The sequence below is a fragment of the Melanerpes formicivorus genome, unplaced genomic scaffold, assembly GCF_026170545.1.
Source record: "Melanerpes formicivorus ecotype bairdi unplaced genomic scaffold, bMelFor1.0.p_v2 SCAF_4, whole genome shotgun sequence".
NCBI classification, from domain to species: Eukaryota; Metazoa; Chordata; class Aves; order Piciformes; family Picidae; genus Melanerpes; species Melanerpes formicivorus.
In genome coordinates this window covers 6,390,666-6,411,699 of record NW_027142356.1, presented here as the reverse complement: position 1 = coordinate 6,411,699, position 21,034 = coordinate 6,390,666, and the positions used below count along the sequence as shown (strand labels likewise).

At 44.7% G+C, this 21,034-nt stretch overlaps 1 protein-coding gene across 2 annotated transcripts in view; it reads left to right on the top strand.

Annotated features, from left to right (window-relative positions):
- PPP3CA (protein phosphatase 3 catalytic subunit alpha) overlaps positions 1–21,034 on the top strand; it is a 250,139-nt gene that overhangs the window by 210,419 nt on the left and 18,686 nt on the right. For both annotated transcript variants that reach the window (XM_068136820.1, XM_068136821.1), the window contains exons 9-10: positions 14,794–14,919; positions 18,929–19,003. In XM_068136820.1, the coding sequence (XP_067992921.1) occupies positions 14,794–14,919; positions 18,929–19,003 (201 nt within the window). The remainder of the gene's footprint in view (positions 1–14,793; positions 14,920–18,928; positions 19,004–21,034) is intronic.

Sequence of the window (21,034 nt, the reverse complement as noted above, 5' to 3'; positions counted from 1 at the left end):
TGTTCACTTTCTTGGCAGCATTGTTGCTGTTGGTGTGTGTTTATTCTCTGTGCTGGCTGCTTTGGGCAGAAGGCAGTCTGATGAAGGTCTGTACAAGTAGTGTGACAGAAAGCGTTCACCATTTGTTCCCTACTGCCTGCAGGCAGTTCTGCACACACCAGGGCAGTGGTTGAACAATGTGAGATTTTTATCATGAAGGCAAATGTAAAAAGGAAAGCAAAGACACATGTGCTGTGTCCAGTTCTGGGCTCCCCAGTTCAAGAGAGCCATACTAGGAAATACTAGAGACAGTCCAATGGAGGCTGTAAGGATGATTAAGGGACTGGAACATCTGTCTTAGGAAAGGCTAAGAGACCTAGGGCTGTTTAGCCTGAAGAAGAGAAGTCTCAGAGGGAATTTTATTAATGGTTATAAATATCTGAAGAGTGGGTGTCAAGAAGAAGGGGCTGTGCTCTTTTCAGTGGTGCTCTGTGATAGGACAAGGGGCAATAGATAGAAACTGGAACACCTTGACCATTAGGAAAAAATTCTTTATTGTAAGGGTGACCAGGCTGCCCAGGGAGGTTGTGGAGTCTCCTTCTCTGCAGACTTTCAAAACCTGCCTGGACACGTTCCCATGTGGCCCGCTCTAGGTGATCCTACTTTAGCAAGGGGGTTGGATTTAATGATCTCTGGAGGCCCTTCCTACCTCTACCATTCTATGATAAGATTCAAAATCTTGAATCTGAAGTCACAGACTCTGGGTGCTGGAGGGAAGTGCCTCTGTTTCAGAAGAGAACATGATTTCCATTGTTCCAGGCTGTTCTGCTTCTGCTGTGACCTGCAGGTCATAAAACTGGTGGAAAGCCTTTCCTGGTGAAATGCTGTAGGTCAGCTGCTGAGAGTTGCTGGTTATCTGAAGTTTAGATGTCCTGTTGGTGATAGCTGTCCTGAGTGAGCTCAGGCAAATCAGCAGTGATGCAAGATCAGCACTGGTGTGCAACTTTAATGTATGATTTCTTGCAAATTCAGAGGCTGACCTTTAGCACTTTGAAATTAATTTCTGTTGGATTTAACTGCCTCCTTTTCTCTCATTAGAAGTTTTGACACATTATTTCATGTGACTGATTGCACTGCCTCTCGGCATTAAAAGTACATCATGCATACTTTTTTGTGTGCTGCATTGCTCATGCATCTTCATCTGGATAGCATTTGGGTGCTTGCTTCCCTCTTCAAGAAAGAAGAACACCATTTATCCTCAGTCAGTCCAAACCGTGCTACTTGTTGGCTTCCTTGATTTGCAGCAGACGATCAGAGAGGTTCTGAATGACTGCTTTCAGGAGGCCAAGGAAAGCTTTTCCATCCAGAGGTGTTACAGGACAGCTACTCATGCCATGACTCGCCATGCACTGGTGCAGAACCCAATTCATTCGTATGGATTGTTTGGGGGTTTTGTTACTGTTGGTTCTTTGGAAAAGGAGTTACTTTCCTGCTAATAAGTGCCTGCCTTCCTCACACGTGTTCTTAGTACACTTCTGGTTGTCACTTAGCTAATAAAGTCACCCTAAATAAATTGTTGGGTGGCTTCATCTCCCACTGATACCAATAGGCCATTTTTAAGAGCACTGTTGTTTTAAGATAAATACTTTTTTAAAGAAAAAGGCTGCAAGGGGCTAGGAATGTTCATTTTCTGCCCCAGGACGATAGTTCTCATTTCCTTTAAGTCCATTTACTTTCTTGTACTTCGTCAAAGCACTTTAGAATGAGTGAATTTTGTTGCCAACTTTATCCAAGGGCATATTCAGTCCCCACTGGAGAGCAACTAGTGAGATCAGGTACATCCTCAAAGAGCAAGAGGGAGGCAACATTTCGAGAGCAAAAGGGATACTCAGCTGGGGTAGATGAAGATAGGATACCCAAACAAGGCTATGTTCAGCATACCTGCTGTTAATAATGCTGCTATGGAACCTCTTCGTGGGCTGTCTCACAGTGCCAACCCACCATAGGAATCTCTTGGCTTTGCTTCACTGGATTCTGGCACTAAAGGGAGTTTTCTGTGTCCTTTTGGTTACTGGCCATGCCTTGTGAAGGCTGCATCTGTGTAATTCATCCATCATGTGGCTGCTGATCCTGTCACAGCCCCAGCCCACACACATGCACAACTTTGAGTGCCAAAGTTAGGTTTTTCAATTAGGAGGCTCCCATCAGGGGTTCCCTGTGTAACTGATGGAGACAGAGAGAGATTTTTGAGGGGGTGATTCAGAGACTCAGTATCTGCCTAGATACCGGAAGCCCGTGTCCCTCCTCTTCCTACAATTATCCTTCTCCATTATTGTTATTAATACCTTCCATACTCATTTTAGTGGAGAGCATTGGCAACTGTGGAACTTCTGTTTGCTGTTTTCATAGCTTTCTCAAACATTTCTGCTCTCATTTATACTATGAAAAGGCACAAAGAACTTTTAACACTATTATTAACTTGTTACAAGAATTGCTGGTGTGCTGGCTGCTGAGGCAACTCCTTCTGAAGAGGATCAAAACTCCTCCTGCGAGAGGATAAATGTTAACTGGTTTGTGATAGTTACCTGTGACTTCAGGGCCTTGGAGGAAAGCTGTACTGATCAAGAAACTGAGAAAGCTGTCCAGGTTTACCCCTGCATTCAAGGGTGCCCATCACCAGGAGAAATTATAGCAACAGAAGAAAAGGGTGCCACAAATTGTTGGATCTGCTGCCATTGTATTGTGTCTAAACTTTCATTCCTACATTTTATCTTTCTTAATGCCTTAATTAGGGCTTACTGTAGTACTGTTTGTGCCCCAACAGCTACAGGAAAACCCTACATGAAAGGTTTTACAGAAGTTCTACAGAGGCAAGTGATTTATTTGCAAGTCATTGGCAATGGTTCATATTTTAGTGTCTGGCTGTCACTTCAGTAAGTGAATGCTTTTTGGGTGAGTGAACAATTTTAACTAGCTGTCTAAAGACAGGCTGTTATCTTTTGAAGACTTTTAAAAGATTAGGGGTTTTGTAGTGGTGAGATAACCACTAGAGAATCTGAAGCTATTAAAAGAGCCAGCAACATGATGTCTCTTCCAACATACTGCAATGTGTACTTGTGGTATAGCTGAAAGTAAAAGCAGATGATGAAGGGAAGAAACAAAGAAAGTATATAGGGGAGTTTGGGCTACTAGAAAAATCAAAACCACCTGTGCATTGCTATGTGTGTTAACATATGATAAGTAATATATCAATGAAGCAGCTATAAAGTAGAAGCATGTGGTATACCATAGATACAAATTAAGCAATGTACCTGATCCAAATAGAAAAGTTATTTTCAGCTTGAAAAAAGGGCAGAGTAATATAGCTGGAAGACAAAGAGGAACTATGAGAAGTAATAGCACTTTGGGAGGAAGAAAAGCAGTGTGACCTTCTGTTTGCCCTATCAGTTTTCTGTTATGCTTTATCTTTGTGAAGACAGCCTGAGGGAGCTGGGGGTGTTCAGCCTGGAGGAGAGAAGGCTTCAGGGTGACCTAGTGGTGACCTTTCAGTACCTGAAGTGAAGGGGACCTCCAAGAAGGCTGCAGAGGGACTGTTTACAAAGGCCTGTAGTGATAGGACAAGGGGCAATGATTTGAAATTAGAGAAGAGTAGATCTAGATTGGATGTTAGGAACAAGCCCTGCACCATGAGGGTGGTGGAACACTCAAACAGGTTGCCCAGGGAGGTGGTTGAGGCCCTATCACCACAGATATTCAAGGTGAGGCTTGAGAAAGCTCTGAGCAACCTGATCTGCTGTTGGAATGTGCTGGCCCAGACGGTGGTGGAGTCACCATCCCTGGAGGTGTTCGAGAGAGGATTGGACGTGGCACTTGGTGCCATGGTTTAGTAGTCATGAGGTGTTGGGTGACAGGTTAGACTTGATGATCTTTGAGGTTTCTTCCAACCTTATTGATTCTATGATCTCTGCTGTTGTGATAAGGTCTTGTCATGGAAACAAAAGCTTTTAAAGAGGAACTGTCAGGGTATCTACAGCATCTCATTGCCAATTCAGAGAAGTTTGCCAGAAGTGACTTTTGCAGTCTTACTGATAAGGTCTTGAATGCTTTTGCACTGTTTCTTTGGAAGATGCAATTGCATGTGTAAAATGAAAACCTTCAGAGTTCTGTAAGGGAAGACTTGCCCAACTGCAATGAGCCCTGCTTCTGTACTGGATTATTCACACCATTACCTTGTATAGTAATCTGTTGATTTATTTCTCCCTTTGATAATGTTTCAACTCCTTAAGTGTTTTATTAACCCTTATCCCTGACCTGTCTTGGGCAAGGGTACACTGTGGTTACCTAGCAGCTCTGCTGGAGGAGAAGGCACTGTTCCCAGCTGCAGGTTTAACACCGAATCAGAAGCTGAAATTCTTTCCTACATATGTGTGGTAGCTGGGGGGGGTGGTGTGGTGTGTGGAATTTCAACCCACCACATTACAAAGAATTTGAGAGACCTTTCACTGCATTTATTTTCTAAGTGCAAGATGAGCTTTCTAAAAGAAAGTTAATTGTCTTGTTGCTAGAATTGTTTTGAGGTTGTTAATCTAAGAATGTATCATTCATTCTGGGCTACTCTTTCTACCATGTTCATTATTTTTTTTCCCCCTCTGATGGAGGTGTTACCAATTAATTTATACTGAGAAGGTGATTCAGCAGATCTTGAAGCAGGATAAGTAGTGTCTTTTTCTGAACTATTGGCCACACACTCCAATGCTGTTCATGTTGCTTAAGGTCAACCTGTAGGCTTTTAAAGCAGCAACTGAGATGGCAGAGGGGCCTGAGACAAGCACAGGAATGGCACAGGAGACAGAGATGACCTGGGTTCACATTTAATCAAGGGAGGTACGCCAGGGAGTTTCAGATGGCATGAGGTGCTTATATTTGAGCCAGTTGGAGGAGCTGCCCCCATTTCTAGCTGAAGGAAAGAGATTTCTTAGCTATGCTTTTTTCACCACCTGTATTTCCAGCCTTAGGCACCTGTGTTAAGTGCTTCAAGCTAAGTGGTACAAATGCCCTTAGCTTGCTGTGTTAGCTTTTCATTGCACTCTAATGTGATTTCAGCATCTGATATCCCTGTTCACTAGCATTGGAAAGAAGTATAATGTCATTTGGGATATCTGCACATCTTCACTTTACAAAGCATTAGCTTCTAAAACTCATTTACAGCAGTGAGCATCAAAATTAGGTTAAAATGTGTGTGGCTGTTAATAATAATAGCATAAGATTCTTGCTCTGGTTGGTGATTATCCTCTACAAAACTGTGACGGGTGCCTTGGTCTGCTAGCATCTGTCTGAATCACAGAATGTTAGGGGCTGGAAGGGACCTCAAAAGATCATCCACTCCAACCCCCCTGCAGTGCAGGATCACCTAGATCAGATCACACAGGAATGTATCCAGGCCAGGGAGTGTGTGTGTGTCTTGAATATATCCAAAGAGGGAGACACCACAAGCCCCCTGGGCAGCCTGAGTATATATTTGGAAAGAAAAGTGTACAGGTTGCAGCCTGGAATAATAAGGAAATGTTGGAGAGAATCAAGTTTTCCTCTATCATGAGTTTCATAAACAGGGAAACCCATCCCACATTCTTCTGTCTCCTCCATCAGAGACTGCATGGCCTGTAGGCATGTAACCCTAACCTTCAAAAGGCTCCTGCTCATTCTGGAGTCTCCTGTAGCTGCTTTAGATGTCAAGTCAGTGTGGGCTAAGAAGTGAAATGGGTGAAAGCCTCAAATGTTTTCTGAGCCAACAGAGAAGGGAAATAAGAGTTAAGACGTAAAGAAAGTGAGGGGCCAGAACAGCTCGTGGCAGCTCCTGCTAATAGCTGAGAAGCCTTTTTCTTCCTGATGTAGGTGAGGTGTTTTTGCTTCCAACTACTAAGCAACAGGCAGAACTGCACAATTATAGCAAGAGCCAGTTCGTTTTAATGTTAAATGTCAACTTCATTAGTTGCCTAATAACACTATTTTGTATACATTGTGCTTATAAATGAAATGCTTTCAATTAAAAACGCAGGACAGTATCTGGGATACTGGCAACTACCCTACTTCATTTTATTCTTTTATGATTAGGGTGATTTTAGAAGACTTCTGTCTCAGTTCTGACCCTGCTTTATTGTGTGGCGTTATTTTTCTTCAAGAGGTTTTTGAGGTCCATTTGTGCAGAAGCTGTACAGGTCACTTACAGAGGAGAACAGGTTTTTAAAACACTGTTACCAGAACCTGCTTTTGTAAGATATTCAAGTGTAGTAAAGGGGTGCAAAATAAATAATCTTCCTTTAAAAATCCCAAGAAAACAAAACTAATTAATTATTTAATTTGATGTTTCCATAGAATCAATAAGGTTGGAAAAAACCTCAGAGATTATCAAGTCCAACCTGTCACCAAATACCTCATGACTACTAAACCATGGCACCAAGTGCCACATCCAGTCCTCTCTTGAACACCTCCAGGGATGGTGACTCCACCACCTCCCTGGGCAGCACATTCCAATGGCGAATGACTCTCTCTGTGAAGAACTTTCTCCTCACTCCCACCCTAGACTTCCCCTGGCACAGCTTGAGACTGTGTCCTCTTGTTCTGGTGCTGGTTGCCTGGAAGAAGAGACCAACTCCCTCCTGGCTACAACCTCCCTTCAGGTAGTTGTAGACAGCAAGAAGGTCTCCCCTGAGCCTCCTCTTCTTCAGGCTAAACAATCCCAGCTCCTTCAGCCTCTCCTCATAGGGCTTGAGCTCGAGGCCTCTCCCCAGCCTTGTTGCCCTTCTCTGGACACGTTCAGGAGTGTCCTTCTTAAATTGAGGGGCCCAGTGGCCTAACCAATGCAGAGTACAGGGGCACAATGACTTTCCTGCTCCTGCTGGCCACACTGTTCCTGATGCAGGCCAGGATGCCATTTGCCTTCTTGGCCAACTGGGCACACTGCTGGCTCATGTGCAGCCTGCTGTCAACCAGTATCCCCTGGTCCCTTTCTGCCTGGCTGCTCTCCATCCACTCCAACCCCAGCCTGTAGCACTGCATGGGGTTGTTGTGGCCAATGTGCAGCACCTGGGACTTGGACTTGTTAAGTGCCATCATGTTGGACTCTGCCCATCTGTCCAGCCTGTCAAGGTCCCTCTTCAGAGATCTCCTACCCTCTAACAGCTCCACATCTGCTCCCAACTTGGTGTCATCTGCAAATTTACTGATTACTGACTCACCCCCCTCATCCAGATGATCAGTGAAGATATTAAACAGGATGGGGCCCAGCACTGATCCCTGAGGGACACCACTAGTGACTGGCCTCCAGCTGGATGTGGCACCATTCACCACTACTCTCTGGGCTCAACCTCCAGCCAGTTCCTAACCCAGCTCACAGCGCTACTGTCCAAGCCAGGGGCTGACAGCTTGGCCAGGAGTTTGCTGTGGGGGATGGTGTCAAAGGCCTTTCTGAAGTCCAGGTATAGATTACATCCACAGCCCTTCCCACATCCACCAGGCAGTCACCTGATCATAGAAGGAGATCAGGACCTGCCCTTCCTAAATCCATGTTGGCTGGACCTGATCCCTTTGCTATCCTTCAGGTATGCAGTGATTGCCCCCAAGATGATGTGCTCCGTAATTTTCCCTGGCACTGAGGTCAGGCTGACAGGCCTGGAGTTTCCAGGTTCCTGTTCTGCCTGTGGTTCAGGCCTTTTAAAGTTTTAAAAGTTCCTAGCAAAAATTACTTACTCAGGTTTCACAGAGTTTAAGAATAGACTTAATGGATAAATTGAAGAATTAATGGGAAGGGGAACTACCTCAGCTGACTATAATGATGAATTTGAAGTCTTAGTCCTTCTAAATGAAACTTCACAACCAAGAAGTGATCCTTTTACACAAACTATTTCTTGTTATTACGCAATTGTGTCACTGTAATGGAAGGAGAAGATATTACTGTGGGGGTCTCCTACAGGCCACCTGACCAGCAGATCCAAGCAGATGAGGCCCTCCATAGGCAAATAGAAGCAGCTTCCAGGTCACAAGCCCTGATCCTCATGGGTGATTTCAACCACCCGGACATCTGCTGGAGGGACAACACAGCAAGGCACCAGCAATCCAGGATGTTCCTGGACTGCATAGAAGACAACTTCCTCCTCCAAATGGTGGAGGAACCAACAAGAAATGGTGCTATGCTGGACCTTGTTCTCACCAACAGGGAAGGGCTGGTAAGCAATGTGAGGCTCATAGACGGCCTTGGCTGCAGTGACCATGAAGCAGTTGAATTTAACATCCTCAGGGCAATCAGGAGGAAGTATTCCAAGCTCATGACCCTAGACTTTAGGCATGCAGATTTTGATCGCTTCAGGGATCTGCTAGCCAAAGTGTCATGGGACAAAGCCCTGGAGGGAAGAGGGACCCAGGACAGCTGGTCAGTATTCAAGGACCACCTCCTCTGTGTCCAGGAGCTCTGTGTACCAACAAAGAGAAAAGCAGGTAAGAATGCTAGGAGGCCTGCCTGGATGGGCAAGGAGCTACTGGACACACTGTTACTTAAAAGGAAACTCTACAGGAAGTGGAGGGAAGGACAGGTAGAACAGGGGGAATACAAGGAAGCTGCCCGAGCAGCAAGAGTCCTGGTCAGGAAAGCCAAAGCAGAGTTTGAGTTGAATCTAGCCAGGGAGATTAAAGGGAATACTAAGAACTTTTACAGGTATATTAATGGGAAGAAGAAGACTAGGGAAGGTGTGGGCCCCCTCAGAAAAGAAAATGGTGACATGGTCACCTGTGATGAGGAAAAGGCTGAGGTACTTAATAACTTCTTTACCTCAGTCTTCACTGCAAGGGCCTCTAGCCACACTCCTGATGTTATGGAAGTCAAAGCCAGGGACGGGGAGGAAGAACTGCCCATTGTAAGTGCAGATCAGGTTCGTGATCATCTGAAGAACCTGAAAGTGTTCAAGTCCATGGGACCCGACGGGTTACACCCACGGGTACTGAGAGAACTGGCAGAGGAGGTTGCTAAACCCCTCTCTATTATATTTCAAAAGTCCTGGCAGTCTGGTGAAGTCCCCACAGACTGGAAAAGGGGAAACATTGCCCCCATCTTCAAAAAGGGTAAGAAGGAGGAACCAGGGAACTACAGGCCAGTCAGTCTCACCTCTGTGCCTGGAAAGATCATGGAACAGATCCTCCTGGAGTCACTACTCGCTCAAAAGAATAGTGAAGAGGTGATTTGGAACAGTCAGCATGGCTTTGCCAAGGGCAAATCCTGCCTGACCAACCTGGTGGCCTTCTATGAGCAGGTGACAAAATTAATAGATGAGGGGCGAGCAACTGATGTCGTTTACCTGGACCTGAGCAAAGCCTTCAACACTGTCCCACACCACATCCTGGTCTCCAAACTGGTGACACATGGGTTTGATTGGTGGACCACTAGATGGATAAGGAACTGGCTTGAGGGCCGCACCCAAAGAGTGGCTGTCAATGGCTCCATGTCCCAGTGGAGGCCAGTGACAAGTGGAGTCCCTCAGGGATCAGTCCTGGGACCTATCTTATTCAACATCTTTGTGGGGGACATGGACAGTGGCATTGAGTGCACCCTCAGCAAGTTTGCTGATGACACCAAGCTGTGTGGTGCAGCAGACACGCTGGAGGGAAGGGAGGCCATCCAGAGGGACCTTGACAGGCTGGAGAGGTGGGCACAGGCCAACCTCATGAAGTTCAATAAGAGCAAGTGCAGGGTCCTGCATCTGGGTCGAGGCAATCCCAGGCACAAATACAGGCTGGGCAGTGACTGGCTGGAGGATAGCCCTGAGGAGAGAGACTTGGGGGTGCTGGTGGACAAAAAGCTCAACATGAGCTCTCAGTGTGCACTTGCAGCCCACAAAGCCAATCAGATCCTGGGCTGCATCAGGAGAAGTGTGGCTAGCAGGTCGAGGGAGGTGATCCTCCCCCTCTACTCAGCCCTGGTGAGACCCCACCTGGAGTACTGCCTCCAGTTCTGGAGCCCCTATTACAAGAGGGATGTGGAGGTGCTGGAAGGTGTCCAGAGAAGGGCCACGAGGATGATCAGAGGGCTGGAGCACCTCTCCTATGAGGACAGACTGAAAGAGTTGGGGCTGTACAGTCTGCAGAAGAGAAGGCTCCGAGGTGACCTAATTGTCGCCTTCCAGTATCTGAAGGGGGCCTACAGGAAGGCTGGGGAAGGACTTCTCAGGATATCAGGTAGTGATAGGACTAGGGGGAATGGAATGAAGCTGGAGGTGGGGAGATTCAGGCTGGATGTGAGGAGGAGGTTCTTCACCATGAGAGTGGTGAAACCCTGGAATGGGTTGTCCAGGGAGGTGGTCGAGGCCCCGTCCCTGGGGGTGTTTAAGAGCAGGCTGGATGAGGCTCTGGCCAGCCTGATCTAGTGTGGGGTGTCCCTGCCCATGGCAGGGGGGTTGGAACTAGATGATCCTTGTGGTCCCTTCCAACCCTGAATGAAACTATGAAACTATGAGAACAAATTCCAGTCTGCCATATGTAATTTAAGCCAAAAAACCCACAAAAAGATGGAACTATTAAGAGCATTAACACTAGTTTTCTCATTTTTTGCTGATAGCAGCATAAGCCATTTTTTATTTTACTGAGCAGCAGAACGTCTGCCAACTGTCAGGCGAGGATGGGCAGGAGTCAGATGTGGCTTACATAATTAGAGGGTGTCTGCCTAGCAGAACTCCTCATAAATATTAGCGAGCCATTTTCTGTGTCCATCAATGAGTAGGCTTCAGTAACTCTCAGGTCACTCTGGAAGACATCTAGCAACCTGTTAAGTTTCTTGTGGAAAGCTACAGTCTAATGCATTTTTGAAAACCAATTGAAAAGTAAACAAAACCCCCAAACAAACAAACCCCAACAAAACAACAAAGCTTTTTGGCTGATTGGCAGAGAATTAGTCAATGAAAGTAGATGAATAATTGGGAAAAAGTGTTCAGAGCATTCAGCCAACGTTCAAAGATGCTGCATTTCCTGTGGTGCTCTGCTAGCTTGCAGTTGTGGTTCCTTGCTGCCTGTTAAGTGATAGCCAGCCCCTACAACTATGTTCTTCCCTGGAACCACAGGTGGGAAAATTGGAGGAAAGGGGAAAACAAAGTATGGTTATGCCTCCTTCACTCCGTGTTTTTGGTGTGGTAGGTTCCTGACATACTTCTGGTTTGTGCTGTTTCATTATTTATGAATACATTATCATGTGTGTTGCTTCCATGACTCATTTTCCTTTGACTAAAGTTGAAAACAACCATTCTGAAAGCCACAGGTTACTAGATCTCATCAGGATGGTTTAATTCCTGGCTGAAAAAGCAAACTGAAGATGATTTATTTAAAGTTACCTAGGTGCCTTCCAGTGTGTGTGGTGTATAGTCACAGCATAAAAAGTATTTGATGACAGCTCACCTACAGCTAGAGAAGTAGGACCTGATCAAGATCAGATGATGACCAGCAGGTCCTGGTGAAGTCAGTGCTGTAAGAGGAAGCACTTGAGTGGCAGTTGTGTTCAGAGCGATATGTAAATGCCAGTGGTGAGATAACCAACAAACTTCATGTGATGTTTCCTGAGCTGTTGTGGTAGTTTTAGGCTGTGCCTAGGAAAATTTTGCACAGATTGAGTAGAAAAGTAGTAGAATGTAAACAATTAACCATTGGATGTAAAAGGAAAAATAATGATAAGGCCTAAATAATCCCATTGGTCTGATTACTAACATAAAGTTAGTTGTGTAAACTAACTCTCTTTTCAGTTTCTTCGCTCTAGCTGGTTGCTTGCTGACCTTGGCTGTGTTTCTTTGTTGTGGCTAAGTACTAGTAAGCTACTTTCTGCTTTTCTCCTTTTTTCTCTTGTCCTGTGTACAGGGGAGAAGAGGAGGAAGCTGTTGGTAACCACCTGGTGTTGTCCAGGGAGGTTCTTGTGTTGTTTATATATTGTAAATGCATGTAAATGTTGTCTGTACACTGTAGTGGTTAGGCCACACCTTGAGTGCTGTGTCCAGTTCTGGGCCCCTCAGTTTAGGAAGTATATTGACTTGCTAGAGCATGTCCAGAGAAGGGCAACAAAGTTGGTGAGGGGCTTGGAACACAAGCCCTATGAGGAGAAACTGAGGGAGCTGGGGTTGCTTAGCCTGGAGAAGAGGAGGCTCAGGGGAGACCTTATTGCCGTCTACAACTACCTGAAGGGAGGTTGTAGACAGGTGGGGCTTGGTCTCTTCTCCCAGGCAACCAGTGACAGAACAAGAGGACACAGTCTCAAGCTGCACCAGGGGAGGTTTAGGCTGGAGGTTAGGAGGCATTGTTTAGTTGATTAGGTGGGTTGGATAATAGGTTGGACATGATGATCTTGAAGGTCTCTTCCAGCCTGGTTTATTCTTTTCTATTTTGTACATACTCATTGCATTCCATGTTTCTAGATTTGTAGTGTGCTTGTACATACAGCTTCATTTGCTTTCAACTGAGCTGGTCTGGCAATTGTAATCTGGGGGGTAATTTCAACCCACCACAGCTGTCTTCCTCAAAAGTGAAACCCCACCCTCATTTTTCCAAATATGAAAATGTCAAGTGCCTGCACCTTTTACAGTGGGTGGAAGATTCAGCTTCTCTTAACTGTTTTAGTCCCAGGTTGATTAAAGAGCCTGCCTGCAGTCTCCTGTGAGTGTATTGTTTAAAAACTTTCCTGTCTTTGTGTTTGAGATAGTTTGGGTTTAGGTAGTCATCTCAAAATTACCTTTTTTCTCCCTGAGCAAAGAAATCTTTGCTCTTTTATTTCATAAATGACTGTCAACCGGGAGCACATCTGCTCTGTGCCTGTGCAATTTAGAAATGACTGGATTTCAGGAAGCAGATTCTGTAAATTAAAATATACCCTCATTAGGTTAGAGAGACTGCTACCAGGCTGAATGACTGCAGCATTAAGGTTTTATATTTTATGTATAGATATTTTTTGTGTATGTATTTATATTGGATATGTCTGTGCAAAAAGACAGAAAAGCAAAAAAGAAGGAAGGGGTGTGAGGTTTATTTCCATGGTTTTCCAAGCTGAGGCAGCAGACCTGTAAAATGAACAGCAGAAATCCAGCACTGGATGATCTTTATTGAAAGACCATATCAATGAAAGTCTCCCTCAGTGTATTATTTTAAAGCCAACAAATCCATTTGTGCTACAAAGATCTGTTGAACCCACCCCTCTTTTTTGTCCTTCCAGGCAGTCTCAATGAGTGGTGTGAGATATGAGTAATCTACAGCACCCCAATAACCCCTTACTGCTGTACCAGTTTTTGGAAGTGCACGGGAGTCTGGACGTGGTGTGGAATGTGGTGTTAGCTAAATTAGGGTGTTGGTGCAAAATTGCTGTTGGGCAAAATCAATTCTTTGGAAAATGAGTGTTGATAAGGGCAGTTATCTAGGCTTATGACAAAGTTCATTTTATTTCATCTGCTGCATTTTCCAAATTGATACTGTCCCTTTCTCTCCCACCTGCACTCTCTGCCGCCTTAGTTATACTCAAGGCACATTCAGCCTTTCTCTCTTTCATCTGACTTCTGACTCCACAGGACCTGGGTACAGCTGTAGCCTCTTCTAGAAATAAATAGCTGTTTCTTTCTCACATGCTTTGTCGTACTTTGATTTACTTTGTTCTATTAATGTTGCAAAAACAAGTTAAAGCTGATCAGATCATGTTCCAGATACCAACCTGAAGTCCATTAGCAGAAGTTAACACTTTGCGCAGTGCTTTATAGTACCATGGCATACATAGCTGTTTTTCTGCCCATTGCAAGTGGAGCCTTTGTGTGTGTGTGTGCACTGACAAGAATGATGGGAGTTTTAAATGGTGAAAAAAAAATACTAGTATGCAAACTGTGAGGCCACACCTTGAGTTCTGTGTCCAGTTCTGGGCTCATCAGTTTAAGAAGGACATTGAGATACTTGGACATGTCCAGAGAAGGGCAGTGAGGCTGGTGAGAGGTCTGGAGCATAGCCCTGTGAGGAGAGGCTGAGGGAGCTGGGGTTGCTTAGCCTGGAGAAGAGGAGGCTCAGGGGAGACCTTGCTGTCTACAACTACCTAAAGGGAGGTTGTAGACAGGTGGGGGTTGGTCTCTCCTCCCAGGCAACCAGAACAAGAGAACACAGTCTCAAGCTGTGCCAGGGGAGGTTTAAGCTGGAGGTGAGGAGAAAGTTCTTCCCAGAAAGAGTAATTGGCCAATGGAATGTGCTGCCCAGGGAGGTGGTGTTAAAAAAACGATTGGATGTGGCATTTGGACCCATGGTTTAGCCCTCATGAGGTTTTAGGTATTAGGTTGGACTTGATGATCTCTGAGGTGTTGTCCAACCTGGTTGATTCTGTGATTCTGTGAAAATGTCATCTGTTGTACAGTACTAAAAATGAAATACATTGAAAAGGTTCATTGGATGAGCAGCATCCAAGCTCTGATTGATCAGTGCTTTTCTCTGTTATCTCCCAAGTATGGTTGTGAGGAGCTCAAATAGCTGTGGTTATGGATACTCTGCCGGGTGCTCCGCTGGTGGCAAATCCCGGAGCCTATGTTCATGACAGCTCAGAATTACTCACTTACCAACACACCTTAGTGCCAGGGAAAGCTGACAGCACTGCTTTCAGACTGGAAGTGGCTTGCAGCTTCTTGGAGGGTGCATCCTATCTTGGAGGGTAGCAGTGAAGTGGTGCCACTGGGTCAAGAGACTGAAAGCTAGTGAGCAGCCCTGCAGGCTGTGCAAGCCGTGAGCCAGTCCCCACCCGTGTAGCTGATGCCTCTCTTGCTTTTTTCCTCCTTCTAGCTGCAGTATTGAAGTATGAGAACAATGTTATGAATATCAGACAGTTCAACTGCTCCCCTCATCCATACTGGCTTCCAAACTTCATGGATGTGTTTACCTGGTCCTTGCCATTTGTGGGAGAGAAAGGTATGTAAATTGGCTCTGTTTGTTGAATCTGCAAAATGGTTTCTTACTCACTGTGCATGTGGCCTTGTTTATTTGAAATGGTAAGAACAATCTGAAGACAGATGACTTGTTTGCAAGAATAAATTTGGAGAAACAGGCCTCAGAGAGGCAGGCAATCACCAATGGTTAATCATACCTCTCACATGTTGTTATAATTTCCAGCCTTTCCAGGGTGTAATGCCACTTTGTTTCTGCTGTAGAAATAGATTTTATGGCATTGCAGGCCAGAGGTACATTCACTGACTTAAAATTCTTTCTTGGTATTCCTTTATAAGCTCTTGGCCAATCCCTTGGATATTGCTTACAACAGACTTCATCATAGTGATAGCCTTATCCCTCTGACCTGTTTGATAAGATGACAATGGGTTGCTTTTTCACCAGCAAACATAGAGCTAGTGATGCTAAGATTCAGTCTGGTTAGCTGTTCCAAGAGAGGAACATCTCCCTATTCCAGAGTAGGGAGATGACTGGAAGAAGGAAAACCTACTCCTCAGCCCCTTCTCTGCCCAGGGGCATACAGTGCCTCATGGTTGGTGAGAAGACTCTAAAGAACATAAATGAAGCTTTATTGAAACATGATGCTCTTGATGTTGCCTCAAGACAGCTTCATGCAATGAATGGCAAGCACACAAAAGGCATGAAAACACTTTGGTCTAACATAGTAAATGAATACATAATGCAGAACACTTAACCCCCAAGCCCTTTTATTCAGGGCCTGAGATGAAGCTTGCTTTGATCCATCCATTACAGTATATTCCTGCAACAGCAATTACTGCCAAAAAACCCCAAAACTGTAATAAACTCTTAAAAGCTGCTTGAAGTAACAGTTCTCTCTTAATAGGCAACTGGAAATACAGCCAGCTGTGGCTCTTACCTGCAGTCATGACAGGCTTTGTTTTCAGCTACTCTTTGGTATGAGGAAAGCCACTGGTGAGAGGCCCGAGGTCTCTGTGAACAAAGCAGATAGACAATGAAGCAGGGATTAACAAAGAGCAGACATCTGTTTTCACTGATGGAGACATTGCATAATCCACACTGACTCCTGCTACAGGCTGTTGTGAAGCAGATAAACTGCTTTCATTTTCTGTGGCCCTAAACTCAGCCAGCCTGGTTTTGGCATGTGCTTGTTCTCCATACCTGTTGCAGTCCTGTACGAAGTTCTGTAACATTTTTTTTCAGAGGCTTCACCATGCCTGGCCTCCTCAGGTGGGGCTACAGGATACAGGATCAAATTTGTTGAGGTTCTTGAGGCTTTTTTTCCCCTCCTTTGTATCTTCCCAATGGTCACTCTTACCAATTACTTGGAAATTTTTAGAGCCTTGAGTAGTGGAATCTGAGTTTTCCCTTTCTCTGTGAAACAGAATTCATGGGTGGAAGTTGGAGTTGATGTTCTACACAGCTTTTTTTCTTTCTTTCTTTCTTTGTTAATAGATTTTTTTTCTCCCCTTCAAAGGCCAACCAAGGTAGGAAGCTGTTAGTTTCACTGGTCATTCTTAATGTGGAAAGTCATTCCACTAATCCTTGTCAAAGGAAAATATGAAATCCTTCACTAATGTAGGAAAATGTAGCTTTGTCCTTCCCTTCTAATGTTCCGAGCCATTGTAGTTGTCACACAAGAGGATTTTAATAACCACTTGATTAAAAATGTTAAAGTTTCAACCTGTGTATCTAGTGCAAGACTAGACATGCCTGGTAACCCTTTTAATGATGCTTATTACATGTAGATGTAGGAGAGTCTTCGGGCTGCTAATAATTTCACATTTTACTTAGTAACTTTGGCTTTTTTTGATCTCTAAATCACATCTCCTTGATTGTGATTTTTTTGCTGTTTTTTTTGCTTGGTTGGTTTTGGGGTTTTTTTGGCTCTTATTACTCCTTGTGCAACTGACTGTTACCTTTCCAGAAAGAGCTGGGCACATGGTTAGGGGTAGCCTGAGGCTGACTCTTCCATGCTCAAATTGCAAAGTAAGCAAGCTGAATAGATTGTGAAATTACCGGTAATGATGTTGCTGTGGTGACAGGTTGGACTTGATGATCTTTGAGGTCTCTTCCAACCTTGGTGATTCTGTGATTCTGTGCTATTGAATATAGAATATTTAGTTTTCTATATTGATTATAGAATAGAATAAACCAGGTTGGAAGAGACCTTCAAGATCATCAAGTCCAACCTATCATCCAACACTATTTAACCAATTAAACCATGGCACCAAGCACCCCAGCCAGTCTCTTCCTAAACACCTCTAGGGATGGTGACTCCTCCACCTCCCTGGGCTGCCCATTCCAATGGCCAATCACACTTTCTATGAAGAACTTCTTCCTAACATCCAGCCTAAACCTCCTCTGGCGCAGCTTGAGACTGTGTCCTCAGCTGGAAGGGATCTACATTGATGATCTCATCTATTTGTCCTTGGACACTGCCCTTCTGTGGCCATCTTGCCAGGGTTGGTGTTTTGTGGAAATGAAAGTGCAGCGTATAAAACCTGGATACATAAATACTCTCTGATCCCTCTTGCTGTAACTTTTTCAGTTGGAATGTCATGGGGAAATCAAACCATGATGCAGTGGAGTAGCAAGAAGAAAGTAAGACACAGTTGTGGTGCCCAAGTGGACTGCAATGCAAAAATACAGTAGGGGAGGGAAAAAAAGTTACCTATGTCATTGGCAACTGAAAAAAAAAAAGAGTGTGTAAACACCTTTTAAGGTGTGTTTGTTGTATGTGGAACTTATTTTTGTACAAACCTGTACATATACTCTGTGCTGCGTTAGGAAGTGACTGGAGGGCTGAGCCCAGAGAGTAACAGTGAATGGTGCCACATCCAGCTGGTGGCCAGTCACCAGTGGTGTCCCCCAGGGATCAGTGCTGGGCCCCATGCTCTTTAATATATTTATTGATGATCTGGATGAGGGGATTGAGTCCATCATCAGTAAGTTTGCAGAGAACACGAAGCTGGGGGCAGGAGTTGATCTGTTAGAGGGTAGGAGATGTCTGCAGAGGGATGTTGACAGACTGGACAGATGGCCAGAGTCCATCTGGCATGAGATTTAACACATCCAAGTGCCAGGTTCTGCACATTGGCCACAACAACCCCATGCAGTGCTACAGACTGGGATCAGAGTGGCTGGAGAGCTGCCAAACAGAAAGGGACCTGGGGGTACTGGTTGATACTAGGCTGAACATGAGCCATCAGTGTGCCCAGGTGACCAAGAAGGCAAATGGCATCCTGGCCTGTATCCGGAACAATGTGGCCAGCAGGAGCAGGGAGGTCATTCTGCCCCTGTACTCAGCACTGGTTAGGCCACACCTGGGCCCCTCTGATTAGGAAGGATGTAGACTTGCTGGAACATGTCCAGAGAAGGGCAGCGAGGCTGGGGAGAGGCCTTGAGCTCAAGCTCTATGAGGAGAGGCTGAAGGAGCTGGGATTGTTTAGCCTGGAGAAGAGGAGGCTCAGGGGAGACCTTATTGTGGTCTACAACTACCTGAAGGGTGGTTGTAGCCAGGAGGGAGTTGGTCTCTTCTTCCAGGCAACCAGCACCAGAATAAGAGGACACAGTCTCAAGCTGCGCCAGGGCAGGTTTAGGCTCAAGGTAAGGAGAAAGAGTGGTTGGCCATTGGAATGGGCTGCCTGGGGAGGTAGTGGAGTCGCCATCACTGGAGGTGTTTAGGAAGAGACTGGATGGGGTGCTTGGTGCCATGGTTTAGTTGATTAGGTGGTGTTGATGATAGGTTGGAGGCGATGATCTCGAAGGTCTCTTCCAACCTGGTTTATTCTATTCTATGCTATTCTATTTTACTAACTTTACAAGACACTTGAAGCTTATGTTGCTACATGCATGGAACAAGCTCCTGCAGCTCAAAAAGTGAGTGACATTTTGTAGTGAGTTTTCATTTGCACTGCTGTAGCTGGGGTTTGCTCTCTGACAGACCAGGAAAGCTTACCATCAACATTTTGCATTTGTTTTTCCATTTCAGTGACAGAGATGCTGGTAAATGTGCTGAACATCTGCTCAGATGATGAGCTGGGGACAGAGGAAGATGGGTTTGACGGTAAGATCTTCCTGCCCTTGGTTGAGATTGTTTTGAAACTAATTTAAATGCTTATTTACTAACCCTGGGATAATTTTCTGAGTCCCATTTAAATTCTGTGGCACTGAAAGCAACTGTTGTGCTAGACTCTAGTGGATTTGCTTACGGCATGCTTTCGAAAGAATTAATGAATCTTCTGCCCTGTTCTAACCCTTTCCCTGGTTCTCACTCTTTTGGCTAAAAAACCCCAATAATTGTTATTATTGCTGTCGTAGGGTTGGAAGGGTAAGGCCCAAAAGCCTCCTCCCTCCCCCCTGTAAAGTAAAGGGAAAGAAAATTGAAGGGAAAGGGGAAAAAAAAACTCACAGCTGAATTAGCAAAGCAGTGGAGCTGTATATTTACAAAGCAATGTAGGATATGCAGGGAAATATATACAGATTTACAATATATACAAAGATATACAATAAAGTAGCACAGAAATGAGAGTTCCCCCCTCTGCTGAGGGGGTTCCCCACCTCTGCTCTCCCCTCTCTCCCCCCTTTCCCCAGAGTAGATTAGAAGAGAGAGAGAAAGAGAAAAAAAAAGTTAGAAGCAGTTTTGTGTTAATTGGAAAGCAGTTAATACAGGCCTGGTAGCTTATCAGGTTTGTCAGTTTGAAGGCCAAAGCCTTGGCTGAAAGCCCAGCACAGAGAGCTGCTGCCCTGTGGAGGAGCGGAAGCAAGACTGAGGATAAAGTGCTGGAATGCCCAGTATACCCTCCTGCACTCCCAGTTCAGAAGGTGCTTCCTCCCACTTTACCAATGAAATTAGTTTAGATAGTTCTTTTCATATACCAACTTCCATCCACCATATTCCCTTTCTTAAGGGGACAGTGTCAACCGGTCACAGTTGCCCTCCATGAAACCTGGGATTTGTAGTCACAAAGGAGTCAGATGTTGATTTCCTGCATATGGTCTGAGGGATTCCCGTAGAAAGGTTAATTATATCAATGAAAGTATCTTTGTACAATGAAATAAGCTTTCTGCACAGCAGCTTCCAAACCAGCAGTACCACAACTTTGGAAGACTCCTACTTGAATTATTTCCCTAGTTACCTTTTGTGAGGCTCTCATGTTTCTAAAAGACTTTGAAAGGCAATAGAATGAATAAAACTAAATGTGCAAATCCAGCTAACCGTTCCAAATTGACGTTTCTGCTAAGAAGAGAGGAATGGTCACCTCTGTTGCCATTTGGACAGGAGTTTCTATGATGATAAGTTGCCTTGTACCTGTTGGTCTGAATGTAAGTGGTATTTTATATCTTGCAACTTGTGGATTCTTAAAAGCCAGCTTATTTTTTTGAGGCATGATTTTCTGTCAGGCTGTGCAAGTCTCAAGTGCAGTTCTCCAGAATGTTCATTCTCAGTTTCAGCAGAACTGAAAAGGAAAAAAAAGGAAAAGAAAATCCCATCCATCCTTAATGTTCTTTCAATGTTAAAAAAAAAAAAAAGGCACCAAAGCACAAAATCCAGGAACAAACAACAGCAATACTAAAACTTTTCAAAAGAACCTGGAAAAATCCCTCCCTGTGAAATGCTCTCCAGGTGTTAGTAGGCAGAACGGATGAACTGGGAGAACAAAGAACTTTTCAAGTAAGACAAATATTTAATGAAGCTGTAATTAATAATTAAACTTCCCTCTCCAAGTCTTTATTTTTAATCTTTGGAAGCAGCAGCTAGGCCATGGGGTTTGACAAACGTTTCCTTTGTGATGGAGAAGAAGGGGATGGATCGATGGATGGATGCTAGCGCTGCGGTTTTACTCCGCAAAGCCAGTTCTGCATCTGCCATGGAGTGTGGACGGGAACAATTATCTTGCAGGGCATGGGACAAAGACTGAATTTATTGAAACCAGTAATCAGTGGAGAGAAGAAAACACCTGTTTGAATATTGTGGCCAATTTATTTTTTTTCCATGCAATTCAAATAAGTAGCTACTGTGTAATTAAAGCAGCGTGTGAAACAGCACAGAGGCACACAGTGAGTAAAAACTGTGTCAAATTAAATACAGTAGCAA